At 57.9% G+C, this 26145-nt stretch overlaps 4 protein-coding genes across 6 annotated transcripts; 3 read left to right on the top strand and 1 right to left on the bottom strand.

Annotated features, from left to right (window-relative positions):
• The first annotated feature begins 2166 nt into the window (after nt 1–2166).
• Nucleotides 2167–5359, top strand: LOC137669589 (protein Wnt-11b-like). The gene is made up of 5 exons (XM_068411731.1): nt 2167–2234; nt 2374–2591; nt 3271–3548; nt 4188–4480; nt 5185–5359. Exons 1-5 carry the CDS (start codon nt 2167–2169, stop codon nt 5357–5359), a joined length of 1032 nt encoding a protein of 343 aa, XP_068267832.1.
• Nucleotides 5360–11195: 5836 nt separating this feature from the next.
• IGBP1 (immunoglobulin binding protein 1) lies at nt 11196–16630 on the top strand. 2 transcript variants are annotated; one of them, XM_068411726.1, is made up of 6 exons: nt 11196–11411; nt 11741–12046; nt 13726–13921; nt 14593–14678; nt 15710–15822; nt 16086–16630. In XM_068411726.1, the coding sequence occupies exons 1-6, from the start codon at nt 11224–11226 to the stop codon at nt 16232–16234; spliced, it is 1038 nt and encodes a 345-aa protein (XP_068267827.1). In that variant the 5' UTR covers nt 11196–11223; the 3' UTR covers nt 16235–16630. The 2 variants fall into 2 exon arrangements, with proteins under 2 accessions (XP_068267827.1, XP_068267829.1); XM_068411728.1 differs by having other exon boundaries at nt 16089–16630.
• A 2031-nt stretch (nt 16631–18661) lies between these two features.
• LOC137669588 (diacylglycerol O-acyltransferase 2-like) lies at nt 18662–25646 on the top strand. Of its 2 annotated transcripts, XM_068411730.1 has the most exons (9): nt 18662–18701; nt 20204–20332; nt 20410–20517; nt 20741–20811; nt 20914–21118; nt 22023–22197; nt 22278–22480; nt 22644–22758; nt 25604–25646. In XM_068411730.1, exons 1-9 carry the CDS (start codon nt 18662–18664, stop codon nt 25644–25646), a joined length of 1089 nt encoding a protein of 362 aa, XP_068267831.1. The 2 variants fall into 2 exon arrangements, with proteins under 2 accessions (XP_068267831.1, XP_068267830.1); XM_068411729.1 differs by lacking the exon at nt 25604–25646 and having other exon boundaries at nt 22644–22798.
• Nucleotides 24730–25818, bottom strand: P2RY4 (pyrimidinergic receptor P2Y4). Its single transcript, XM_068411723.1, has one exon. It carries the CDS (start codon nt 25816–25818, stop codon nt 24730–24732), a length of 1089 nt encoding a protein of 362 aa, XP_068267824.1.
• Nucleotides 25819–26145: the final 327 nt, after the last annotated feature.

Consider the following 26145-nt stretch of genomic DNA (forward strand, 5'->3'; position numbering starts at 1 on the left):
TTTGGTGTCAGTCCAGAGGCATCACGGAGAGGAAGGTTAATGGGATCAGGGACACTGAATACCAGCATCTCTCTTTTCTCTCTATCCTTTAATTAAGCCCCTTGTAACTCTCCTTGGGTCTTGGGAGTGACCTCGGTGCTTTCCTGGCAGGACCCTTCCACGTGGGCCATCGCTCCAGCACAATGTGCCTCGGCCTTTTCATCCCAAAGGAGCAGTTTGGGAAGGTCAACAATTCAAGCTGCGTGTCCTAGTTTTAGTGCCCATGACAGCAAGTGAAAGGGAGGTCATGGGGGGCATACAAACCAGCCACCCAGTGATCTCCAGTAAAGGGAAAGCACCTTCCAGTGAAAAGGGAAGTTGTACAGTGAAGGAGAAAGCGGAAGCCCAAAGTAGAGGTCTTCAACCTGTGACTGTTTCCAAAAGAAGCTGCTGTCAGCTGGACTTGTTTCTCAAATGTCACCTCCCACTGTGGGAAAATATCAGCCTACCTGGTTCCTGAAGGTCTTCGCTGCAGCAAGGTTGCACTTTTGGTTTTCTACTTACAGAAGGGAAAGATGCAGAAGGAAACACCTTGTGACAAGCATGTGCGAGCCACAGAAATGTCACCCCAAACCAGCCCCTGCCCAAGCAGGCACCGCTTCCCTGGCTGCATCATTTCTGCCAGCTGTAATCTGGGCCCTGCAACGAAACGGGCACTCCTGCAGCTGACACCCGTGCCCAGTGCTGGCTCAGGGATCTGCACGCATCAGTGTGCCCGCAGCACCAGGCAAACTGGACTTGAAGCTCATTTTCTTGGTCTGGAGGGGCAAATGGCTGTGGAACCTGGTTGTGCTGTTTCCAGGAGCCTGGAATTAGCATTAGTCCTGATCCGGAAAGCACAGTGACAGCGTGAAGGCAATGTCCTTTAGGTGTCCCTCGTGCCCCCGTGCACTTTGGGGTGCTGAAGGCAACAGCAAGTCCCATGCCAAGTACAGGATGAGGTTTGCAGCGCTGACAAGCTAAAGACAGCCCCATGCTGGGTTAGATCCTGCTCCGACCATGTGTGTTCTCATGGGCGCATTCAGTTTCAGGGCTGTTTCCCAAGTCTGCGTGGGCAGGGCTGCGGAGCGGGGTGGAGGGAGCCCTGGCACTGCAGCCCCGCACCTTCCTGCAGCGGGGAGAGGTTGCTTTAACCCCATTACTTTGAAATGTGCTTGCTGAGAGCCCGTCCCCGTGTCCCCTTCTGCTCACCCTCTTTCCCTGTGGTTACAAAACCCATCAGCAGCTGCTGATGCCCTGATCGAGCCTGGGTCGGTAAGATGGTTTGTCTGTAAAAGGGGCTGGGGCTGAAGCTGTGAAGTTGGTGTCTTGGGGCAGGATTTCCCCACATTCAATCAGCTTCAGTCCCAGCACAGCCTTTGGTTGGGTCCTCTCCAGGCTGGTGGGATCAGTGTCCACACCCTTGATTGATACACACACATCTGGAGCCTTGGTTATTGCAGAGTCCTGGCTGTCCTCGTGGGGCTCCGGGGACGGAGGAGGCAGATGGCCGAGACTTTCCCTCTTTCTGGCTCAAGAAAAATGTATTTTTTTTAAAGCTTCTTGCAAAGAAAATAAGAAAAAAAGGCAGAAATTACTGTCAGCCTGTGCCAACCCCTTATGTCCTTTACTAATATTCTCTCTTTCTGATTCCTGCCAGCGGGGGACAGGGAGTTGTTACCCCCTGAGAGTATTTGCTTGGTGATCCCATGGCTGCCCTGCAGATGCCAAAGGTGGAGAAGCCACAGCCCCGGCGTCGGGGAGCACCTCTGCGCCTTGCGGGGGCACGAAGGGGTACGAAGGGGTACGAAGGGGTCTGCGGCAGCTGAGCACGCAGTGGGGCGACGTGCCAGGCCCGATGTCCCCCAGCTCCCCGTGGTGCAGGTCCTGCAGCGGCTCGGCTCTGAATCGCTCCCCGGGTGCTGTGTCGGGGATGGTCGCAGCTAGTGACAGCCGTACGCCCCCTCCCAACACCCCCACACCCCCCCGGCCCTAACCCCCTGCGAATGGCACCGAAACCGCCTTTGTTCCCCTCCCCGGGGGGCAACACCGCGCTGCCCGCGGCTATAAAAGGGGGCGGCGGGGCCGAGCGGCCCCAGCCCGGTCCCGGTCGCAGCCCCGGTCCCGGTCGCATCCCCGTCCCCGGCCATGGGCCGCCCCGCCGCCGCCGCCGCGCTGCTCTGCCAGCTGGGGCTCTCCGCGGCCATCCAGTGGCTGTGAGTAGCGGCCCCGGGGGGGGGATGCACCCCCCACCCTGGTACCCCCCACCCTGGTACCCCCCTTCGGGGCTCCCCCCCCCCCCGGCTGGGTCCCCCGAGGGGTTCCCCCTCGCTGACCCCGCTCCTGTCCCCGCAGCGGGCTGGCGGAGAGCGGGGCGGCGTGGAGCGAGGCCCGGCAGTGCCGGCTGGTGCCCGGGCAGCTCCCGCTGTGCCGCAGGCACCTGGAGCTCATGCCCAGCGTGGTGCGGGCAGCCCGGCTGGCCCAGGCCGCCTGCCAGCTCGCCTTCGCGGACATGCGCTGGAACTGCTCCTCCGTGCGGCGAGCCCCCAGCCTCGGCCCGGACCTGCTCAGAGGTAAGAGGGTGCGGGAGGTGCGGCTGGAGCATCTCTGCTGCGAGGAGAGGCTGCGGGAGCTGGGGGTGTTCAGCTGGAGAAGAGCAGACTGAGGGGGGATCTGATCGATGCTCACAGATACCTCAGGGGGGTGTCAAGGGGATGGGGCCAGACTCTTCTCAGCGGTGCCCAGTGACACAGGCACAAACTGAAACATGGGAATTTCCATTTAAATAGGAGAAAAAACTTCTCTGAGGGTGGCAGAGCCCGGGCACAGGCTGCCCAGGGAGGGTGGGAAGTCTCCTTCTCTGGGGATATTCAAACCCCACCTGGACATAACTCTGTGCAACGTGCTCTGGGTGACCCTGCTTTGGCAGGGGGTTGGACCGGATGATCTCCAGAGGTCCCTTCCGACCCCAACCTGTCTGTGATTCTGTGAGGTGACAGACAGTAACTTTCATTTCAAACAAAAACAGCTGCTAGAGGCTCCAAAAAAAAGGGGGAAGAGGTGAGCACACAGGCTGGATACTGACAGCGTGATATAGTGGGTGGCACTGGTTAAAAACGGTGCAAGAAAAAGGCTGGGCCTTGGTTTTATCCTGTTGCAAGAAAGAAAAACAAACCTCATTTGCATTGTGAGATCTTTGAGAGGAGTGTTCGGCTGGGCAGGGTGGAAGGACATCTCCCCTCTTCTTCCCAGGAACCCGGGAATCCGCCTTTGTCTATGCCCTGGCTGCTGCCGCCGTCACGCACTCCATCGCCCAAGCCTGCTCCTCGGGAGAGCTCCCGCTCTGCTCCTGCGCCTCCGTCCCCTCCGAGGTCCCCGGGCCGGACTTCAGATGGGGTGGCTGCGGGGACAACCTGCGCTACGGCCTCCAGCTGGGCGCAGCTTTTGCTGACAGTCCCGTTAAATCCAGCAAGCAGGGGACACAAGCGCTCAGGGCCGTGAATCTGCACAACAACGCGGTGGGACGGCAGGTGGGTATGGTGCCCACCGTGGGTATGGTGCCCACCACGGGCTGCTGCAGCCCTCTACCCTGGGGGGCAGAGGTCCCTAATGCACTGCGGTGGACTCTGACCAGGCGGCTGCAACGCTGTCCTTAAAGTCAGGAGGCAACTAAATGGTTAAAGTGGAGTTACGAGTGTTTGCAGAGACATCCCCCCACTGCTACCCCTCCCCAAACACCCCTGCACCCTTTCCACAACTAGCACAAGATGTTTGCCACTTCACACCAGTACTTCCAGGACTTCTTTCCACCCCTCTCATGGGAGCGGAGGCCCGTCCTGCCCCGCTGGCTCCCCAGCCCTGCCCAGGGCTGCGGGGTTTTGTGCTTTCATTCCCCAGGCGAGGACGTGGCCAACACGTGTTGGCAAGGGAAGCCACCAACCCCACCGCAGGCTCCATCAGGGAGTTCCCAAGGGTCAGGTTCTTATCAGGAGGGGAATGAAGCAGGGCTGAGACCTTGATCACCCCATTATATTCATTTAAAGGTGGCAGTAGGCAGCTGAGCTCTTTCATCTGCTGAAACTTCCCATGGATGCTCTTGCTAATCAGCCAGCAGAGTGGGTAGCAGGAGAAGGCAGAAGCAAGTTCATCTGTTTTCCCGTCCTCTGCAGGTGCTGAGTGACTCCCTGGACACCAAGTGTAAATGCCACGGTGTTTCAGGCTCCTGTTCAGTGAAGACTTGTTGGAAGGGACTGCCAAACCTGGATGAAATTGCGTCTGACCTCAAGTCCAAGTACCTGGCAGCCATCAGGGTGACCCACCGGCTCATAGGGCCCAGGAAGCAGCTGGTACCCAAAGAAATGGACGTCAGGCCAGTGAAAGAGACGGATCTGGTTTATCTCACCCACTCTCCTGACTATTGCACGCCAAACCTGCACCTGGGGTCTCTGGGGACGCAGGATAGGTAAGAAACTGCTGCAAATACACTCTAACTCAGCCTCCCATTTCATGAGTGTCTGTACCATCGGGTTTGAGGGCATGCTCCGGGAAGCTGGTGTGGATGGGTGGTACCCTGTTAGACGGGCACACCACAGGCACTGCTGGGAAATCTTTGCATCTTTAAGTCCCGAGGAGGGCAGGAAGGTAGATATTGTTTTTACAGGGCCATGCAGGTGTAAAGGAAAGGGAGAGCCTTCTGTCAGCTCCACTCTCCAGGACAGGATTCATCCAGTGAGGAGTCAGAAAGGAAAATATCTCCTCTCCCAGCAAGCCTTTGGGTGCTGCCTGCCAGTAACCGGAGCGGTTCAGCAGTCCCTGGAGTCTGCGGTGCTTCCCAGATGTCTCCTCTCTGGAGCGATTGCAGGGCGGGGGGAGTTTTATAGCGCTGGGGAAGCCTCACTTGAAGGCTGAGCCAGGGCTGCCTCAGGGCTCTGACTTGCAATCCCTGTTAGATTTAGCAGTAGCAGTTCCTGCTCCCACCCATCCGCCCTTCCTTCTCCACGGGGAGTTCCTGCCCCGTGTCACACTAACACGAGCTGACGCCAACCCCAGTTTGCGAGCAGAGCCCTGCACCTCGCTGCCTCCTGCTCTGGGCAAGTAAGCTCTGGGAGGAGGCCAGAGCAGATGCTGTGGTCCCCCAGCTCGCCTTGTGCCTCCTCCTCTTGACAGGCAGTGCAACAAGACCTCAGCGGGCAGCGACAGTTGCAACCTGATGTGCTGTGGCCGCGGCTACAACACCTACACGGAGGAGGTGGTGGAGCGGTGTCACTGCAAGTACCACTGGTGCTGCTACGTGGTGTGCAAGAAGTGTCGGCGGAAGGTGGAGAGATACGTCTGTAAATAACGCCCGAGGCATCGCGGCAGGCGGGAGGACTCCGGCGCTGGTGTCACCCAGGGCGCAGCTGGAGACCGAACGCCAACGGCGAGGGATGCTCTGAGCTACGGGCGAGAAGGGGGCTCTGCGGGGAGCCTGGCCTCTTGCATTACCATGGAAGACCTCAGACTGAGAGATACCGGGAAGCCTAAGACCGGGGGCCAACCTCTGCTTCATCTCCCCAGATCAAGACAAAGGGCTGCCCTCCTGCAGCTGAGGGGGAGCGTCCAGCCCTCTGTCTCCAGCTGGGGACAAACCATTTATCACCTGCATGCCCAGGCCCTTTTCTCCAGGGGTGAATGGGGACCCTGGGCTGCCATTGTCTCTTTGCAGGAGCTTTCTGACAGTGGCCTGAAAGCCAGGAGTGATGGATGGGAAGAGGAGTAGAGGTGTCCATTGGGAGAAAGCTGCAGGGGGAGAAAGCTGCTTCGGGTGAGGGGGTCATGGGCAGCTTTCTGCTGTGGGCTCACCTAACACCCCTGAATGTTCCTCCTCAGGGGCAAATACTGGTCCAGTGCCCTTTGCAGCATCTCAAGACCAGGCTTGGACACAGGCACAACCAGTTATGGCTCCAGGAGACAGAACTCATCAATCCTCTCTACAACCTGCATGGAGATTGCTGCTGCTCTCACAGTAATGTACCTTCATTGTTGACTGATGACAGCAGACGGACGTAGGGACAGGAGTGGTCCCGGAGGCTGCCAAAGCAGGGCACCGTGGCAAAACTGCACCTAGCAGCCTTCTATTAACAAGGCAGCCGTGGCAGTGCTGTAGCTTCTGCCCTCTGGGCTTGCGTTGGAGGTGGAAGCCCACTCAACACGTGGCATACTCATGGCTTGTCCTTCCTGCCCCTTCTTTTAGACCACTAAGGTCTTCAGCCCCCTCCTTCCACCCCCCTAATATCAGGCGTGCTGGCACTCTGGCCTGGAGAGAAGACACAACTCCAGGGCCCTGGAGAAATCAGAATGAAGCTTTAGTCTCTATACTTAATGTAAGTGGGATTCTGGTGTGCATTTTTTAAATAAATGTATTATATCATACCTCTCTATGGCATGTTTTCTAGGACAACCTCCTTCCTCCATCTCCTTCTCAGCTGGCTGCAGGGACAGCAGGGGAACGGTTCAGTTCTACGACATGGTTTAACTCCTGCTGCTGCTCGCTGGCCCAGGTTTGCCTTTAGTTACAGATATCTGTCAGCCTCAGCTACTGTGCACATAGGGAAAACCTGTCGGAAGAAGAGAGAGAGAACCCACAGCACAAGGAGGACAGATAAACGTGATGGGAATCCAGGGGCCATGTCCTACAGCTCCCACCATGACCTAGAGACTGGCGGCTTTGCGTGCGCCCTGGTTTATCTGTGGTTTGCATTGAATGGGGTTGGCCTCGTTCGGCCCCGAGTCCAGCTGTATGATTACTCATTTCCATATTCATTCAATCATTTTTAACAGCCTCTGCTGGGTCACGGAATCAAGTCATGAGCTTTTATTGTAAACCGTCCCCTCCACTTAATGTGCTCCAGGTTTCTGTATTAACAGTGAATAAGAGCTGGGAGTCAAAGGTGGCTTGAGACAAGCTGAAATGCTCAGGGGTGAAGCATGTGCTCACATAGTTAACCAAGTGAGTTAACTATCATTATCAGTTGTTAATGTGCCATTGACTTGACCTGGCTGCTGACATCTCCCCTTCCCAGAGTGACAGTGAAGCCACAGCTGCAAGGCTTCCCTCACAGCTGCTGAGGGCCAAAAAGATATCTCCAGTTTGTCTTTTAAAATGCAATTAGGGGTTAGTCACCGGCATTCCTCAGAAAAAGGAGTCTTGAGCTGCTAGGCTGCAAAATAGCTGCCGTTTCTGTGTCCCCAGCCAGGCTCAGGGAGAGGTGATGCAGGTACTTAATTAGGAGGATCGCTTAAATACCTTCCCTGTAGCCACCTCGCTGTGCATCTCCAGATCAGAGGGAGCTGAAACCGGGAGGGGCTGTGAACTCTGCAGAGGATTGCAAAACAGAGCTGGTGAGAAAAAAACAGGGGAAGGATCTTGTGGAGTGAGAGGTTCAGCCAGGAGGGTGGGAAATGTGATTTGCATTTGGTAACTACAAACACACATAGCCTGGGGTAGAGGAGAGGAGCCACAATAGCTAGGAATGTCCTGGGGAGATGTCGTGATCCCCTCCTAGAGAGGTCCCATTTGAATTTCTGCCTGGGAAAAGGCAGGGTCAAGTGCTGAATATGTGGAGTCCTCTCTTCCTCTTGCATCTTAACTGCAAGCCCAACACAGCCAAGAGCTGGGAAAGGACTGGAGGGGTCAATCAGCAGCGAGGACCTTGGGATCCATGTGTGTCCTGCGGGAAAGGGGAAAGCACGGTAATTAGTCAAAGGGTGCAAAGGGTCAGGCAGGCAGGAAGGATGAGGGTGGGGAGGTGACAGATAAGTGACAATGCTTTGAGTGGGAGGTGGTGTAATCCGGGCCCACATCTGGATTTACCAGGCTTGTGAGATCTGCTGGACTGGAAGAGGCTCCTAGAGAGCCAGAGCAAGACAGTCGGCATCAGATGATGGATCCGGAGGGAATAAACCCTGTGCTTGGCTCCAGGCATTGAGGGGATCCATCTGACTGGATGCATTTTCTCTCTCTAACCCTGCTTGGGCAGAAAAGCCAGCAGGAAGGTGCCAGGGGAACACGGAGCCCCTTCACCCCAGCATGGGCTAGTACAAGCACCCTCTGAGGTAAAAGATGGGAAAACGTGGACCCTGACATCACCCTCTGGTGGCTTCCAGCACCAGTCAGTGCAACCCTCTGCCAGAGAAATCAGTGCAAGAGGGCTTTTCTCTAACCCTCTATACCTTTGCTTCCACCCCAAACATCTCCAGCTCTGGCAGATAGCCCTTCAGGCCCTGAATAAACCTGTGCAAGGCCGGTAGCAGCGTCCCTGAAACCGAGAGCATCTCGGTAACAATTGTGGCTTCGCAGCCCTTCAGACACTTCCTCACGCGTTCCTCTTGCCCCGCTTTCACAATCGCTCCTCTCCAGGCTGTGGCAGGCTGCTGTCGTTACCCTCTGCTTCAGAACCCTCGCCCAGCTCGCTGCTAATGTGACGGATCTACCTCTTTGACTTCCCTGTCATTAGCCATTTTTTCCCAGTGGCTTGTGGCTTTTTGTTTATCTGTCTCTCTGGAAATGAGACTCCCCAGAGCTGAATTCTCCATGGCCATGGCAGAAGCATTTCACTTTCTGGTGCTGTGAGCTGACATGGGAGAGATAGCTCTGAAAATGGCTTGCACATAGAAGAAAACCAGCCCTCTACATGAAACGTGGTGAGAACCAGGCAAAGGCTTTGCTTTGAAAAACCTCCTCTCAGTGCCTGACTTTTAATTTGGGTTTGGAAGGAGTAATGCTGGTATGAATGTGATCGTTCCCTGCTGGTTACACTTGTGTGGACAATGAAGTCTGGAGAAAGGAGAGTGATTTTCATGGACTCTTTTGACTTTGCTGCTAAAGCACTCATTATTTTTTTCCTTTTATTTCTTCATTCATTGAGGGATGCTGCATAACTTACTCCAGGAGGATAATCTGAGCAAGGGTAACAAGCTGTTGATAATCAAGTAAGCATTTTGGAGGAAGAATGACTCTGTGTTTAAGAACATGTTGGGATATTTCTTCCCTGCAGCAGCTCGGACAGGACAGTGAGTCAGGACCTCCACCTGCTTTTTGCCTGTGCTCTTCACAAAGAAAGCTGAGCCAGAACAAGGAGAAGGCACGGGATGGGGCTGCTGCCTGGGGGCTCAGCTGTTGATCAACATCTGTACTGCTGTAAATATTTGGAGGATGTTGCTTTGGCCTTTGGGTTGGTTGGTGCCTACACTATCACACCGCAAGACATAAATATGAGTAAACACTTCTATTTAAGGAAAAACCCTCGCATCTCTGTTCTCCTTTATTTCTGAGGTGTTCAGCAATATGATGATGCCCCAAGGATGACAAATAATAGTAGGGATTGTCCTTATGGGGATCTTCAGCTGAGGGACGGGGACAAATCAACATAGGTGAGTAACAGCCCTAAGACCAGAGGGGGAACTAGGCTGCAGAGTGAGGGCCCTTGGGCAGAGCTTGAAGGGCAGTTGTGGCAATGGCTGTGCGAGGTTCAGCGGGGAAGCAGACATCCCTCCCTCCTCCTAGGTGGGCAGGCTGGCGTCCCTTCCAGCCCTGAACCCTGTATTTCAGCAAGGTGCTCAATCAGAGTGGGAAAGACCCAGACACCGCAGGTTCGTGGTATCCCCGTCACATCTGGGGGGGCCAGGAGGAGCAGGTTGGCATTTCTGAGCACCCCGGTCTCCCTTCACCAGCCCGTATTTCTCCCTCTTGCTTGTTTAAACTCATCCATGTTCAGTGTGGGCAGCACGCTGGAGGCTGCTCACGGTGGGTTTTTCGAATCACCTTTCTGCCAGCGCAGAGAAGGTGCCATGGCCGCCTCGTTGAATCACTAAACAATAGTGTCTTCCCTTTGTGCATCCTGGGGACGCTGCCTCCAAGGCCCGTCAGAAAGTGAGTTAAAGCAGGGAGGGAGCTGCAGAACAGGCTCCTCTCCAGAGCAGAAGCTGACATGGGCCCGTGAGCCACCCTGGGGCTGCCATCCAACCGGGCTTTTCCAGGAGCATCCTCCCACCAGCCCGGAGCTGGGGCTGTACAGATTTTGAGGACTTTCTCAGCTTGCCTATGTGTCAGTGGTGACCACTGTGCATGTGCTGTGTGGTGGAGCAAGGAATTTCCAGGCATGCTGCAGTCTGGCTGGAGCAGCACTCGTGTGCTGTAGGACAACAGATGCTGTATAGAGAGTGGTACTGCTCTGGTGAAAGTGAACTGGTGGTGATTGTTGGGGCTGTCGAAGCATCTTCTGCTTGTGCAGAACAAACGGCTGTGCATTCCTGTCCCCATTCCACTTCCAATCATTATATGAATTAATTTTCCCACCGCCGGACATGGCATTGCTCTTCCCCTCCTGCTGGCGTACAGGAACACCACGTCAGCTCTCGATCTACCTCACCCTGTCGACGCCTGCCTTGGCATCCTGAGCAATGCAGCCACACTGAGGGAGGGTGACAGGAGAGTGACACCACAGGGGACGTAGTCATGGCACAGCCAAGGGGAACCTAAACCCACAGCTCTTCTGGTTCTGATGAGCAACTTTGTTATCGAGCTATCTCAGGTAGGTATGAAGGAAACAAGAGTAAATTGTAAACTGACCCATTCTTGGTGGCTGAGTGCTTCCAGCCAGCCCTGCGTTATCAACCATGTATATTTCTCACATCTAGGTCAATTACCTGTGTCTCTAAGGGGCCAACATAACTTTTTAAAAGCCCAGTTTTAACCCTTTCCTGCCTTACGCCCGTTTAAATTTCAGAGCTATTGTAAGAAGGGACTTAGGAACTAAGCCAAAAAGAAACGGGAAATGCTGCTTATCTCACTTTTGTTATAAAAAACACAGAGAGAGGCTCCCTGCAGGGCCTGGAGAGGCCTGTGTGTCAGGCAGGAGCCAGCGGGACAAGGTCTGGGAGCCCTGGACGCATGTGAGGCCCCACGGCCCCGCCGAGCCTCGCATGGGCGACCTGCCCGCCGCGGAGGTGCCAGCCCGGGGTCCGCAGGGGCCAGCCCGGGGTCCGCAGGGGACAGCCCGGGGCCCGGCACCCGCGGCCCCCGCCAGGCTCCGCCTCCCGCCGCCCCTACCAAGATGGCGGCCGCCGTTGGCGCGGCCCCTCTGCCCTCACCAAGGTGGCGGCGGGGGCGGGGGCGCTGGCGGCCGCCCCGGAAGCGGTTGGGCGGCGGCGCCTTCCCGGCCCAGCATGGCGGAGGGGCCCGGCGAGGGGCCGCGGCTGGCGGAGCTGCTGACGGCGGGCCGGCGGCTCTGGGAGGAGGTGGAGACGGGCGCCGAGCCGTCCTCGGGGGCCCCGGCCGTGCAGGACAAGGTGCGGCGGGGGCTGGACGCCCTGCGGCGGGCGGCCGCCATGGTGACGGAGCTGGACCTGTTCAGGTGAGCGGAGGGGAGGGACCGGCCGAGCCGGCGGCGGGGCCTGGGCCTGGGCCTGGGCCTGGGCCTGGGCTTGGGCCTGGGCTTGGGCCTGGGCTTGGGCTTGGGCCTGGGCTTGGGCTTGGGCCTGGGCCTGGGCTTGGGCCTGGGCTTGGGCCTGGGTTTGGGCCTGGGCTTGGGCCTGGGCCTGGGGGCGGGCAGCGAGGCCGTGCGAGGGTCCTCCGTGCCCTCACCGCCTCCACAAGGGCCTCCGCGGAGCGGGCTGGGCCGCGCCCGGGCGGAGCGGAGCGGGGAGGGGAAGACTCAGGCTCGGCTCGTCTCTCCCCTTGCAGCGAGAACGAGGAGCTGGAGGAGATCGCCTCGGCCGACCTGAAGTACCTGCTGCTGCCGGCCTTGCTGGGCGCCCTGACGCTGAAGCAGGTGGACCTGAGCAGGAGGCTGGAGCACCTGGAGAGCGCTCGGACCCACTTCTGGCGCTTCCTCAAGCTCTGCAGCAGCTACGGGCTGGGCAGCTTCCACCTGCCCCCCGCCAGCCCCCCGGGAGAGGAAGATGCCGGGAGCCCGGCCCCGGGTGGCCCCGCTGCTGCCCAGCCCAGCCTGGTGGCCATGGCGTCGAGCAGGCAAGCCAAAATCGAAAGGTAGGCTCTTGCTCTGCGGTCCTTCAAGGCTGTCAGGAATCAGGCTGAGAGAAGGGGAGAGCCCCCGGCACTGCGAGATTGTACAGTCAGGGGCTGTCAGGAAGGAACTGGTTCCCTTGATGCTGGAGTGCTTTAATCATTAAACATTCATTTTAAGGTGTGCACCACATATCACTTAACAGTGTTGGGCTGTGCACAGATTGGAGAGATGCGTTTATGTCTTTAGTTTCTGGTCTTTGAAGAAGAACTGTGCAAAAGCTCTTAGATTAGTTCTTTAATCACCGCTGACAGCGTAAAGCCACCCACGTTGGAAGTTTGTTACCAATGTGCTTATTAGATCTCTAAAAAAGAGGTGGTTGATGCCTCTTTGTCATGCTTTAGTTGGGGATTTTGACAGTCAAGTTGTTGCTTGTTGTGGTAGCACTGAGAGGCCCAAACTGAGCTCAAGAGCTGTTTAAATTGCATGAATATGAAAATACTATTTACATTTTAACGAGTAACCTAGCTGAGATGGGTTTGGGATACGCTGGGGCCTTTGGGGTCAGCTCAGCAAAGCCTTTTCAGCACGGGCTGCTTGTCAGAGCTGCACATCACCTCCTGGGTGCGAGTGAGTTCTGCTGGCGCTGCGTGAGCTGCCCTCGCTCAGGGCTTGGGTTCGCCTGTGCTGGGACTCCTGCGTGGAGTCAAACGGGAGGTGCCTGCGCTGGGAGTTCTGTCACAAGCAGGTTCGTACTTGATCAGGGTGAGATGTTGCCGTTACATTTGCTTTCAGTGAAATGCATAGTCGGCATGAACAAAACTTTCCTAAGAAGGCCTGTAGTTCCCCCCTTTAATAACTAATTCCTGAAAAGGTTAAAAAATCCAGAAAGCCAAAACTATATTAAAACCACACAAAACCACCTGAGACAGAAATTGGGAAAGTGTTTTAGCGACTTCTTGATAATCTTTGTGTCATACAGAAGCAATTCAAAATAGCTCTTATGCTGGCTTTCTCGGTGAAGGAGCCGATGAGGTAAAGTCCTCTTTTCTCCAGGAGATGAATGTTGCCAGGCTTCCCTGATTTTACCTGGAAGGCTTCATTTTGAAGGATTGCTCAACTTGTAGGAGGAGAAAAAAAATAATTGAGAGAGGTGCCTCTAAATTTACACTGTCATCTTAAAGCTGCTTTTATCAGACAGGAGATACTGAAATCACAACAGTAAACCATCACAAGCTCCCTTTTGGTGTACAATTTTCTTTTGAAATCATGTTAAACCTCTTACAAAGAGTAGGAAAGATCCTGTGTAACGTCTAAATTTGAGTTGACAGATGGGAAGATGGGAGGGAAAGATGGGTGCTGTAAGTGCTCCTCCGCTGCTGAACGGGTACATGCCTGTAAGTCACTGCTTTACTTCTGCAGGGCTCATGCTCGTTTGTTAAACGAGCGGGTCCTCCTCGCACAGGGAAATTTATCAAAGACGTGAGGAGCTTTATGAACATCTGGGATTCGTGTACCCTAGTGAGCACTGCTCAGCAACTGTCACCTCTGTGAAAAGCAGTTAAAAGAGGATTGGGACAGGAGGTAGCTCTCTACGTTTGATTGAATGTCAAGACGTAGGAAATTGTAGAAATTTTAGAAAACACCATGTCTGGGCTGTGTTAGATCCTTAAATGATCTCCTTTTGTTTTCTTTGTGACAGATATAAGCAGAAGAAGGAACTGGAGAACAGGTTGGCCTCTATGAGAACCTTTGTGGAGAGCGAACAAGCAGATGAGGATCAGATACGGGAATTTTACATGCTAGAAATCCAGAAATGGATCAACACCAGCCTTGAGGAGATAGAGAGTATTGACCAAGAAATGGTCATCCTGAGGAGCAGAGGCACAGCGAAACAGGTACGAGGTCTCTCTGGTGCTGCAGGTCCTGTGGATAGTTATACCTGATGATAGACACTGTTGCAGGCAAGTGAACCTCAGAGGAATTCAATAGCAGAGTTTTATAAGTTTCATTCTGTGAATTCTTGATTGAAATTTAGCTCAATCACGGCACAAGCAGATGGGGTTTGTTTTAATTCTGAGTGGGCAGTGGTCTGATTCTTGCATTACAAACATAATGTGCTGACATAGACCGTAGCCCAGCCTGGTTGGCCCAGCTCGTTTGTGCAGCTCATTAGTGGCATTGCAGAACTCTGCTCTATAGTGCCCTGGGTGATACCATGGGGAATGGTGAGCTCTGCTTGCTTCCAAATGTTCTGCCTTTGATCCCTGGGAAAAACAAGCTATATTTCTTGCTTTGATCTGAGCTGATCTGGTTGAGCTCTGTCAGCTTTCTGCTTTGATCAGAATGGGTGTAACAAAGGCACAAAGAGAAGTGATTTGTGGAAGCTCACAGATGAAGTTCATGATTTAAACTGGATTAAGGCCTGAATTGTCCGTCTGGGGATGTTGCTCCGGCAGCAGAGGCATTTCTCGTCTACAAGACCTTTAATAACTTGTTTGGGGTGGGAAGCAGAGAAAGGGGATTCTCATCTACACGATTATCTTGTGACTGTTGTTTGCATCTTCAGTCTTCAGCACCACCACACGGCACTTCTCGGCAAGTCAGAGCTCCACTGAAACCTTTCATTCTTACCCGGGACGCTGCTCAGGCTAAGTATGTTGTTTTCTGATTATTTAGACACAGTACGAGGCAGTGCTCTGTTCTCAGATACTCCTTAGATACTCTTTCAAATGCAGAAAGCCAGTTGTTACCTTCAGGCAGTGTGTGGTATCAAGGTGGAACGTGTTGTGCCTCTGGGCAGGGGATGAGGGGAATGTTTCTTCCACTTTCTCTGGTTCCTTCTGTTCCCAGCACGCTGCAGTGTCGTGGCTAATGCTGTTTCCTCCTGCTGGGATCACAGAAGAGGACGTTGTATTAAGCAAATATTCCTGTGTTAGTTCACAGGCCACGTGCTTGCTGTTTGGTAAGCTGTGGAGAGGCAAGGCTTATCTGCCCCTCTGAGCTCTCTCTGATATAACAGGATTGTTCTTCACTCTTAAAATAAAGAGCCCAGCAGTGAAAAGCACGTGTGGTCTCTTAATCTAATGTAAACTCTGAAAGATTTCGGTGAATTTGAATAAGTGACCTCAGGGGCTGGGAAGATGTGATACCTCCCAGAGGATCATCAGGCACAATAATAGTTTTTAACTCTAAGGCATTCCCTAGGGTGTCAAGATCTTAACACCTTGTGGCACCATGAGATTCTTGCAAGGAATATGGCAGCTAAAGCACAAAATAGGATAGAAACCCCATTTCTTGTCGTGCTTTTGATGTTATTTGCCCTGAGCCTTCCATATATCTGTTTAGCCAAGTTGGGTTCTCGGGGCCTCCTTGGCAAGCTGTGCTAGCACAGAGTGTTCTCCTTTGGGCTGGGGGAGTGATTCAAGGCCTTTGGGCTAGAACAGTCCTCACCTCTCTAAACGAGCAGGGTGAGCTTTAGATGCTGTTGTGGCTGGGTTACTGGCACGTGTGTTGCTGCAGGCCCAGGCTGTGGAAATAGGTTTGATCTCAAGCCCTCCTTGATAACATGCCTTAGTGTTAGTACCGATTGGAGCGCGGGGCAGTTCTGTGCAGGGTTGTCTCATGTTTCTGCTCATTTGTGGCCATGTAAAGTACCACCTTTGACTGTCTCTCTCTTTCTGTAGAGTGTTTGGTGCTGGCTACCCCGGCCTGCCTACTATGACCGTGGATGACTGGTATGAGCAGCGCAGAAGGCAAGGAGTCGTGTCTGCTCAGAGCGCGCCTCAGAGAGCACCAGGTATATATAAAGGCTGGAATAGAGGAGTCGGGAAGCCTCCTGAGGGGGAGGGTGAACAGGGATGTGTTCAGGGTGTGAAACACCCCCTGACTGAGGAAGAGCAAGAACGGGCTGTATTGGGCTGTGAGACTGACTGGCTTGCTAGCCTGCGCTTTGGCACTTCCAGCGTGCTGTCTAGACCAGCTCCTGGCACGGCTTCTGTTTTGAGAACTTGGCTAGTGATCTGCCTCTTACTGCCCCTCACTCCTGTTCTTGACCTCCAGCAGGTGTAACTGATGAAGAGTTGCAGAAGCAGCAGCAGGAGGAAAAAGAGGAGGAGGATGATGAGGAAGCTCTTCAAAAAGCTCGGAACTGGGATGACTGGAAGGATACACACCCAAGAGGCTACGGCAACCGGCAGAACGTGGGCTGATGCCCTCGCTGCGCAGGGAGCAGGGCCTGGAAATCCTGTAAGAATTGTCTGTGTCCTGGAGATACAGGAGTAAATACAGGAGTAAATACACTGTACATACACGCAGGTGTCTGTGGCTTCTGTGGAGGCACCGGAGGCAGGGGAGTAAACAGGACAGTTTGCTTTGGTTTGCATTGAATGTCAGACGGAGCACACTGGCCATGGACAGTGCTGCCGCAGAGCTCCTGTCAGGTGGAGCTCTTCCAAGGGGTCAGACTGCCTCTGCTCTCCCAGCCAGAGGAAGTCCTTGAAAGAAAAGTACATGAATTTGGAAACTGCTCTTTGTAGTGTGGGTGGATGTATTTATTTTTTTCCTCGATATTTTAAGCAAAATAAAATCTCTTGTGCTGCCTGGTTCTTGCTGTGAAAATCCCTTGCTCTTCCTCCTAGGCTCTTCCTGAGCAAGTCTGTAAGGCTGGTTTCCAGCAACCCAGCGAGCTGGGGGTGGGAAATAGGCAATGGCAGGGGGCCAGTTTTTTCTGCTGAGGCTTCTGAACACACCAGCTTGCAGTGTCACCTCGGCGGGGAGGTCTGTACACAGCTGGGTGTTCGCTGGCCTTTCCACGGGCTCATCCCGCCGCTCCTCCCGGAGCAGGCAGGCTGAAGGGTTTGGGATTTTGGTGTTAAGGAGATCAGGTATTTCGAGGGCAGTGTTGAAGGGCTGCTACTCCACGTAGTACGAATGCCTTGATAGAAATACTCGTGCTTTTGCTTTGTGTAACGTGGGGTCTGCGTGGCTATAGCACACGTCATGTAATGCAGACCTGTGTGTAGTGGGGACCCTCTCGTGGAGCCCTACAGGGGCCAGTACTGGGACAATTAATGCTGTATTCAAAAGTGAAGTAGTGCACTGGTTGTCAGCATGCTTTGAAATCTATTTACACCCTGAAGGGGTGAAAAGCTACTCTGGATTCCTCTGAAGCCAGGTTAAAGAGCTGTTGGCACTAATCCTGCGCTGAGTGAGGGCACGACTGGTCTGCCGTACCTGGCACCGACCCGGCGTGCAGCAGGCGTGTTACTGGGCAAGAAAGTGAGGAACCACTGGAAGCTCTGGAGTCGCCCAGCGGGGCTGGCAGCGGTGGCTGTGGTGGTTCTAAACCTGTTAACAAATGTCAGGATAAAAAACCAAACAAAGCCTCGCTGCTCCTTGGGCATGTGGCAGCGTGTCCCCTGGAGCAGGCCACGAGGTGTTCAGTCTTTGGTTCATCAGCAGGGTGCTGCCTTACCTCTGCAGATGGTGGGATTCTGAAAGAATTTGGGTTTTTTTCCTTCCTATTCATCGATTGATGCACACCTGAGGGGCCAGCGAGGCTGCAGGAGAGCTTGGACATTTTATACACAGCAACCTCGGCTCCCCTTAGCTAACGCTGTCACCAGCAGTGAATGCTGTTGCCCTGTTTTTTCCAGATTCTGAGTCTCTACAATCTACACCAGCAGATGATGAGTTTTTGTGGCTTCCAGACCATGAAACACGTTTTTAACTTTAACAACACATGCAGTCCTGTACGAGGTTCATCCCTGTCCTACATTTGATGTTAGCTGGCTCTTCTGAGCGAGTACCTCTGGAGAGGGAGATCCTCAGAAGTAGCTCTAGTGAATGAGATGCTGTGGATTTCTGCTGTTCCCTTGGCTGTTGGCCTGAAGCCCCATCTCTGGGTTGTTTCTGCTGCTTTTGTGCTGGTTTTATTTCCTTTTCTTCTTATTTTTCTCCCCAATCCTCTCCAGGCACTATTCCAGTCTTCCCAGGCTAGCTGACCCGGTGCCTCTCTTAGGGGTGGGAGAGGAGGGGACGGCGCTGGGCAGCGGGGCTGAGGGTCAGGGCCTGTCTGGTGGGCTGTGGGGCTGAGGGTCAGGGCTTGTCTGGTGGGCTGTGGGGCTGAGGGTCAGGGCCTGTCTGGTGGGCAGTGGGGCTGAGGGTCAGGGCCTGTCTGGTGGGCTGCGGGGCTGAGGGTCAGGGCTTGTCTGGTGGGCTGCAGGGCTGAGGGTCAGGGCTTGTCTGGTGGGCTGCGTTCCCGGAGCGTTGGGATGACGTTTTGGGGCGGCTCTGGCGGGGTGTGAGAGCTGTTTGTGAAATCCCCGCAGCCGGACGGTACCACTCCCGGGGGAAGGCAGCCCCCGGGGAGCCCCCACCCAGGCTGGCACCGGTGCCTCTCCGAGGAGCTACAGCTGCTGTTCCCGACGGCAGCTCCTCGCCGTGACTCCGCGTCCTCCCAGGGACCACCAGCTCTCCCTGCTCTGCGAGCCGGGGCCGGCGTGGGTCCGCTCCCCTCCGCGGCGGACAGTTTACCTTGGATCAGCTGGTTAAAGCAGCTGGATCCACCGTCTCCCTCCGGTATTTCCAAACTCGCCTTTTAACCTGCTGAACCTGGCACGGAGCTCCTCGCCACCATGAAAACCATCATTGCAGCCTGTGCCCAAAATCTTACTGGTAAGATATTTCCACAGCACGTTCGAATGGTTTCTGGTGCCGTGGCGATGCGAGGAGCGGGTCAGGCAGCGTTTATTGTCGCTATTGTCTGTTTGCTTTAGAGTGCTTAGGGGAAAGGGAGGTGTTGGGAGTAGTTTGGGGCTAGCAGCACCAGAGGAAAACATAGAGTTGCTCAACAGGAATGAAATTTCTGGGTTTGAAGAGGGTCCTGTCACCACAGACGAGGCCGGCAGCGGAGCCCCTGGGGTTCCTCCTGTCTGTGGTCTGGACACTCATGGAGTGCTCAAGGGGGGGCTAAAAAAGGACCTAAGAAAAGCAGCTGTTTGGTAGGCACAGCTTTGCTAGGCAGAGCTCTGCACCTTCCCTGGAGAAAAAAGGAGCTTTGGGGCTGTGGGGATGCCTGGGGGGACGGGCAGGAGGGGTTGCTCAAAGCACAGCACGCTGCTCAGGGGAGAGGGAAAACAATTCTTCGATGCTGGTGATGGCTCCAGGGTTTAATTTATTTCACTTGTCCCATTCATGGTTTGGGTTGAGCCGGGAAGAGTGGAACCACCAGCAGCCACCCAAACTGGAGTTTGGTGGTTCTCCTCCAATCCGGGGAGCCATGGGGACAGATCTGCCCCTGTCCCACCCTGAGCATCTCTCTATTTGGCCAGTACCCTGATTTGGGGTGGTTTTCCCAAGCAAACAAGGCTCTTGTGACCCAAGGGCTGACATAGCTGGCTGTGGTCACGGTGGTGGCCATGCCGGGGGGTCTCAGCTGTGGCAGACCTTTGGCCAGGAGCGGTGCACTGGCGGGACCGGCGCCTCGGGCCCGTTTCGGGGAGGAGGGATGGGGCCGTGTGTGGAGTTTGGATCCTGGCGCCTGTCCCGGGGCAGTTAATGGTTCACCAAGGTCGGCTGGAGGGAAGGGGGTGGCGGGGGGAGTGGAGCGGCCGCGAGCTGCCGGACTGTCCCTCGGGGGAGGCAAAGCTCAGTGGGGACAGCCATGGGGACTGCCAGCCTCGGCCACCCTGGCTTGGCCCCTGGCCACTGTCCTTGGCACTTGCTGGCGGGCAGACGCTGCCCAGCACCTCCCCGCTGCACCAGCTGAGAGCCCTGAATTCTCTGTGAGCCTGAACACACCAAGGAGGGCACGGGAGAGGTCCTGGCCCTCGGGGAGCTCGGCGTGGTGCACCCAGGCTCACGGAGGCTTTTGGGCTGGCGGTGCCCAGCCTACCCGCTGCCCCCTGCTCAGGGCAGGGCTGTCCCCAGAGCAGCCTCAGGCTGCCCAGGGCCACCTCCCAGCATGGTCCAGAGCTCTCTGGGGTGAGAATCCTCCATCCCTCCCCATCCCATCCCACCCTTCCTCACCCAACTGCTTCATCCTTCCCATCCTACCTCCCACCTCGCCCCCGTACCCCAACCCTGGCAGCCCCAGGTACCACCAGACTCGCCCCCCGCCAGCTCAGCAGGGCAGCATTTGTGCCATTCTGGGCTGGGTGCCGTGTCCCTCCCCGCAGGCAGCCGCAGCAGCCTCCACACCGCCCTGCGCACCCTGCTCGCAGCGCGCTGGCCCTCGCAGCGCGACGTCCGCTCCTGCCTCCAGCTCCTCGCCGTCCTGCAGTGGGTGCTCAGCTTCCTGCTGCTGGGTGAGTGGGGGGGGCAGCGGGGGGGGTCCTGGCATGGTGGGCACGCACCCGCTGACCCCCTGCCCCGGCTCCCGCAGGGACCGTCAGCCTGCTGCTCCTCATCTACCTGGTGTTCACCAGCTTCTGGCCCATCTCCGCGCTCTACCTGGCCTGGATCATCTGCGACTGGGACACGCCGGAGAAAGGTGGGGACAGGCAGAGCCCCCCCTGCCTCCAGGACGGGGAGCTCGGGGTCCCCCCTTTCGCTGTGTCCATCCCAGCATGGCAATTGGGGAGCACCACGTCCCTCCTGCTTCTCCCCTCCTGTCCCCCACCACCATCACCGCGGTGGGAAGATGGGGTCGGCGTGGGGGTCCTGCTCCCCGCTGCCATGGGCGTCACCTCCCGCGGTCCCCCCTCGGTTTGCAGGTGGCAGGAGGCTGCCGTGCCTGCGGCGATGGCCCGTGTGGAGGCACTTTCGGGATTATTTCCCCGTGAAGGTACGGTGCGGGGTGGGATGGGATGGTCATGCAGGTGGTGGTGGTCCCACCCAACAGGACGTGCCACCGCTGCGTCCCCACCGCGCCGTTCTGTCCCCGCAGCTGGTGAAGACGCACGACCTGTCCCCCAGCCACAACTACATCATCGGCTCCCACCCCCACGGCATCCTCTGCGTCGGCGCCTTCTGCAACTTCATCACGGGCTCCACGGGCTTCGGGGAGATGTTCCCGGGCATCCGGCCCTTCCTCACCACCCTGGCTGGCAACTTCCGCCTGCCCGTCTTCAGGGAGTACCTGATGAGCGGGGGTGAGTGTCCGTGGGCAGCAGGGTGACGTCTGTGGCTGCTGCCCCCCTGCCCTCCCGGGCAGCCCTGCAGGCATGGCCCGTTGTGCTGCCACGAGCTGGGTGGGTGCCCCTGGGTGCGTACCCCCTGCCTGCCCCACTCCTGCCACCTCTGCCTGCTGCCACCAGAGCACAGAGGGGACAAAGCCCACGGGTAGGGGGGCTCCAGGGGGGCTCACTGGTCCCATCTGCAGAAAACCCAGGACTGATGGCCCCTGTGCCCCTCAGGAGCAGGCAGGGCAGGGGTGGTGCTCGGCCTGCACCCTGCCCATACCTTGCCACCACCCTGCCCATACCTTGCCAGCACCCTGCCAGCACCCTGCCCATACCTTGCCAGCACCCTGCCCATACCTTGCCAGCACCCTGCCTGCCCCCTGCCCATACCTTGCCAGCACCCTGCCTGCCCCCTGCCCATACCTTGCCAGCACCCTGCCTGCACCCTGCCCATACCTTGCCAGCACACTGCCCATACCTTGCCTACACCCTGCCAGCACCCTGCCCATACCTTGACAGCACCTTGCCAGCACCCTGCCCATACCTTGCCAGCACCCTGCCTGCACCCTGACCATACCTTGCCAGCACCTTGCCAGCACCCTGCCCATACCTTCCCTGCACCCTGCCCATACCTTGCCACCACCCTGCCTGCACCCTGCCTGCAAGGCTGGCAGCCTGAGGGACCCCACCCTCCCCCCCTGAGCTCTCCTGCAGCAGGGGGAGCCCTTGCACTGTCCCTTGCACTGTCCCTTGCACTGTCCCTTGCACGGTCCCACCAGGCACGGTCCCCTACGGGGTCCCTCGCGGGGTCCCCGTCCCCCGGGTGCCGCACGGGCAGGCAGTCCCACAGCACCGGTGGTGTGTCCCGCCGCAGGCCTGTGCCCGGTGACCCGCCGTGCCATCGGGTACCTGCTGTCCAAGAGCGGCACCGGCAACGCGGTGGCCATCGTCATCGGCGGCGCGGCCGAGTCGCTCTCCTGCCGTCCCGGCGTCACCACGCTCATCCTGAAGAACCGCAAGGGCTTCGTCCGCATGGCCCTGCAGCACGGGTTGGTCACGGGCACCACTGCCACCGCCAGAGTCCTTGGGTCCCGGCGCCCCGTCACCACCCACCGTGTCCCCTCCGCAGGGCCTACCTCGTCCCCTCCTTCTCCTTCGGGGAGAACGACCTCTTCCGCCAGGTGGTCTTTGAGGAGGGCAGCTGGATGAGGAGCATCCAACAGCGCTTCCAGAAGATGATGGGCTTCGCTCCCTGCGTCTTCTATGGCCGGGGTCTCACCTCTGTCCACTCCCGGGGCTTCCTCCCCTACGCCAGACCCATCACCACCGTGGGTGAGCATCGCCCCGTGGGGTGGAGGGACCCCCAGGAGGTGGAGGGGTGGAGGAGGAGGACACCCCGTGATGGGTGGCATCGGAAGGCAATGCTCTGCTCGTGTCCCCGATGAGCTGAGCACGTCCCCGTGCCACCAGCCTGACCTTCCTCCCCTCCCGGCAGTGGGGGAGCCGGTGCCAGTGCCCAAGATCAAGGACCCGAGCCGCGAGGTGGTGGACATGTACCACGAGATGTACGTCCGCTCCCTGCTCAAGCTCTTCAACGAGAACAAGACCAAGTACGGGCTGTCGGAGACGGACGAGCTGCACATCCTCTGAGCACGGCCAGCGCCGGCGGCCAGATCCTGACTCACAAGGGCAGCCGGCTCTTGCGGGTGGGGATTTCAGCCAGCCTGGCACGGGGGACACGTGGGGGACAGTCCCCGCTCTGGCCCTCTGCTCCTCCGGCCAGAAAACCTGAGCAGGAGGTGGGAGGAAGCGAGGGGAGGGGAGATTGGGAAAGGGTCCCCCTTGAAAGGGGTTCGGAGGGTCTGCGGGTGACACAGCCACCCCCCGAGGACGTGGGGCTGATGTGGGGGGGCTGGCGCCAGGCTGGGGGCCAGCGTTGGGCACCGTCCCCCCAAGACAACCAGGAGACCATGAGGTGAGGGAGGGGGTGTCACAGGAGGAGGGAATGAGATGGGCTCTTTGAGGTGGCGTCCCGATGGCGAGCGGGACCGGGCTGGGGAGCCGTCCCCTCGGGGTGGGGGGGACACCCGTGGAAGTGGCCTCAGCTGGCACGGTGGAGCCCTGGGTGGGGGGCGGGTGCTGCTCTGCCCCACACGAGCCTTTTCCACCACCTCTGTACCCAATACAGATTTCTAAGCCCCCCACTCCCGTGTGTGCTGGGGGGGTAGGATTGGCGGCGCTGTGGCTGTGCCCCCATGAATGTCCCCATGTGGGTGGACGTGCCACCCACCCGTGTGCCCTAGTCCCACCGCCGGGGCTGGGGCCGTGCTTGGTGGGGACCCTGGCACCGCTCAGGTGGAGCTGAGCATCTCCCAGGTCCACCTGGGCCGCGTTGGATATAATGGGAGGTGAGAGGTGGCAGCTGCTCTTACTGGGTTAACTGGGCTTGGGAGGGATGTCTCCTCCCTGCTCTGGGCGTGGTGGTAAGTGAGGGGCTCTGGGATGGGATGTGGGGCTGGGAGGTGGCACCCCTGGGCCCTCTCCCTCCCCAGGTGACCTGGGCAGCTCCTGGTGGGATGTGGCTGTGTGTGGTTGGTGCCCCATGGCCACGTCTGGGGGGACACCCCAGTGATGCTCTGGGCTTCCCTTGCCCAGGCAGGCGCTGGCAGGGCTGGGGGGGGGGGCGATGTGGGGCCAGCCCTGTCCCAGCCCTGCCCGGGCTGACGCGGGGGAGCGGCAGTGCTGATAGCCATCTCTGCCCCGCTCCTCTCTGCGCAGGCACCTGCTCAAACAACAGGGCTGGGTAAACACTGGGGAAGCAAACACCCGTCACGGCAGATTGACGAGGACGCTCCCGTCCCCGCCGGTGTCACCGCTCCAGCCCCTCGCGCCGAGCCTGCCCCGGTGCTGGCGCTGGGGTGGCTTTTCTCTGCTCTCCAATGCTCTGTGGGCGAGGGTGGGCATCTCGTCCCTCTTCCTTCTGCTACGGGGAGAAACGGGTCCAGGCGGAGAGAAAGGGGAAGGGGCTTTATTGGGGGATGACGGGCAGCGAGTGCCCCGTGCCACGTCCCTCCCCGCCTCCCCCAAGGCCAGCGGTGTGACAGGGACATCTCCGAGAGCCTCCACCAGGCACGTGGGGGACCCGGTGTCGGCTCCGTCCCCAGGTTCAGGCAGGTCCCTGCACGTTGCTGTCGAGCAGACTGGAAGGGCTGGACGTGCCCAGGGAGGGACCAGTGTCCCTTCTCTTTAGTGACCTGGCAGCCCCCACATGCGCCGCGGGCCAGCCTGCCATCCCAGAATGGCTTTCTGGGCATCCTTCCCGTTCCTGTGGGAAGGTGGCCGTCCTGGCCACTAACTGGCCCCCTCCTCCCACGGCCTCCCGGGGCAGGGCTCAGACAAGCCCCGTGGCCACCCGTGCTCAGCCCTGCGGTACCTGCCCTGGCAGGGGCAGGTCTAGGGACCCGGGGGTGCCAGGGCACCGACACGGAGCCCAGAGGGGCTGCGACCCGTGGAGACCAGGGACGAGGTTTCTGTAACCCCCCGTTGGCCCCTCAGCACCCGTCTCTGCTCCGTGCTGTCCCTCAGGTGTCACTGGCAATGTGGCTGCCACTCGTGACGTTGTCCATGGAGGGGGACACCAGAGCCAGGTCGCACGTGGGTACGGGCCGGAGGCGCTGGGCTGGCCCCCGGCGTAGCCGCCCCCGGTACTTGTCCCCAGCTATGAAGTACAAGATGGGGTCGAGGCAACTGTTGATGCTGGCCAGGGGCCGCGTGATCTTGTAGGAGAAGTTGATGATGTTGAGGGTCGAGCAGTTGGCTTGGAAGTAGCGGGACGTGTAGTAGATGGTCCGGGTGATGTGGAAGGGCACGAAGCAGATGGCAAAGACAGTGAGCACGATGATGATCATCTTGATGGAGCGCCTCTTGTAGGAGGGCATTCGGGGGCTGGGGCTGGAGAAGCTGGACTTGCAGAGTGTCTTGGCCATCAGGCAGTAGCACAGGACGATCACCAGGAAGGGGACCCCGAAGAGTAGGGCCATGACTGAGGAGCTGTAGTGCACATAATGGTCGAACTCCTCGGGCTTGGTGGTGTCGTGGCACAGGGTGCTGTTGCCCTTGGAGCTGGTGGTGACAAAAATGAGGTTGGGGATGAGGCAGATGGTGACGACGAGCCAGGCGCCCACGCAAATGATGCGGGCGTGCTTGGTCTTCACCCACTTCAGGGAGCGGATGGGGTGGCAGATGCCCAGGTAGCGGTGGACGCTGATACACGTCAGGAAGAGGATGCTGCTGTAGAGGTTGGCGTAGAAGAGGAAGCGCACGATCTTGCAGAGCCATTTCCCGAAGGGCCAGTTGTTGCGGTCGGCGTAGTAGTAGACCAGGGTGGGGAGGGAGAGGACGTAGAGCGTGTCCGAGACGGCCAGGTTGAACATGTAGGTGGTGGTGGCATTCCAGGGCCTCATCCTGCAGACGAACATCCACAGGGCCCAGGAGTTGAGGGGCAGCCCCACCACGAAGACGACGCCGTAGGAGAGGGGCAGCAGGATGAACTTGAACTCCTCGTTGAAGACGCACTTCGCCTCCGGCACCGCCGTGGTGTTTCCTCCCGGCCAGGGAGCCGGCGTCGGTGTCCACGGGGCAACTGGGAACGTCCTCACTGAAGCGGCCATGTTCTCTGAGCCAGACCTAGGGGAGCAGTTAATAAAAGCACGTCAGTCGTGGATCCCGACCATTGTCAGGCACAAAGCGTGGAAAGGAGCCAAAGATGCCACATTTCCCCCCCCTCCAGGAGCTCCGGCCACTTTGATGGCTCTCTGGTTTTTCTCAGCTCCCGCGCTGGGAGCCGGGGGGGGCTTGACGAGCCCTCCCCTCCGCAGCCCCCGCGGTGACACCCGTTAATCATCGCCGGGAGCCGCGGGCAGTGACCCCCGCGCCGCGCGGGGCCGGGAAGCGTGCCTGGGACAGAGGGCCGCGCCGGCCCCGCCGGGCAGCCGCCC

This window comes from Nyctibius grandis, chromosome 13 (genome assembly GCF_013368605.1).
Source record: "Nyctibius grandis isolate bNycGra1 chromosome 13, bNycGra1.pri, whole genome shotgun sequence".
NCBI lineage: Eukaryota > Metazoa > Chordata > Aves > Nyctibiiformes > Nyctibiidae > Nyctibius > Nyctibius grandis.

Coding starts and splice junctions, on each gene's coding strand:
- LOC137669589 (XM_068411731.1), top strand. CDS start 2,167: ATGGGCCGCCCCGCCGCCGCCGCCGCGCTGCTCTGCCAGCTGGGGCTC. Junction 2,235..2,373: donor TCCGCGGCCATCCAGTGGCT/GTGAGTAGCGGC, acceptor CTGTCCCCGCAG/CGGGCTGGCGGAGAGCGGGG. Junction 3,549..4,187: donor ACAACGCGGTGGGACGGCAG/GTGGGTATGGTG, acceptor CGTCCTCTGCAG/GTGCTGAGTGACTCCCTGGA.
- IGBP1 (XM_068411726.1), top strand. CDS start 11,224: ATGGCGGAGGGGCCCGGCGAGGGGCCGCGGCTGGCGGAGCTGCTGACG. Junction 12,047..13,725: donor AGGCAAGCCAAAATCGAAAG/GTAGGCTCTTGC, acceptor TCTTTGTGACAG/ATATAAGCAGAAGAAGGAAC. Junction 14,679..15,709: donor CGGGACGCTGCTCAGGCTAA/GTATGTTGTTTT, acceptor CTCTTTCTGTAG/AGTGTTTGGTGCTGGCTACC.
- LOC137669588 (XM_068411730.1), top strand. CDS start 18,662: ATGAAAACCATCATTGCAGCCTGTGCCCAAAATCTTACTG. Junction 22,198..22,277: donor CGCATGGCCCTGCAGCACGG/GTTGGTCACGGG, acceptor TCCCCTCCGCAG/GGCCTACCTCGTCCCCTCCT. Junction 22,481..22,643: donor CAGACCCATCACCACCGTGG/GTGAGCATCGCC, acceptor CCCTCCCGGCAG/TGGGGGAGCCGGTGCCAGTG.
- P2RY4 (XM_068411723.1), bottom strand. CDS start 25,818: ATGGCCGCTTCAGTGAGGACGTTCCCAGTTGCCCCGTGGACACCGACG.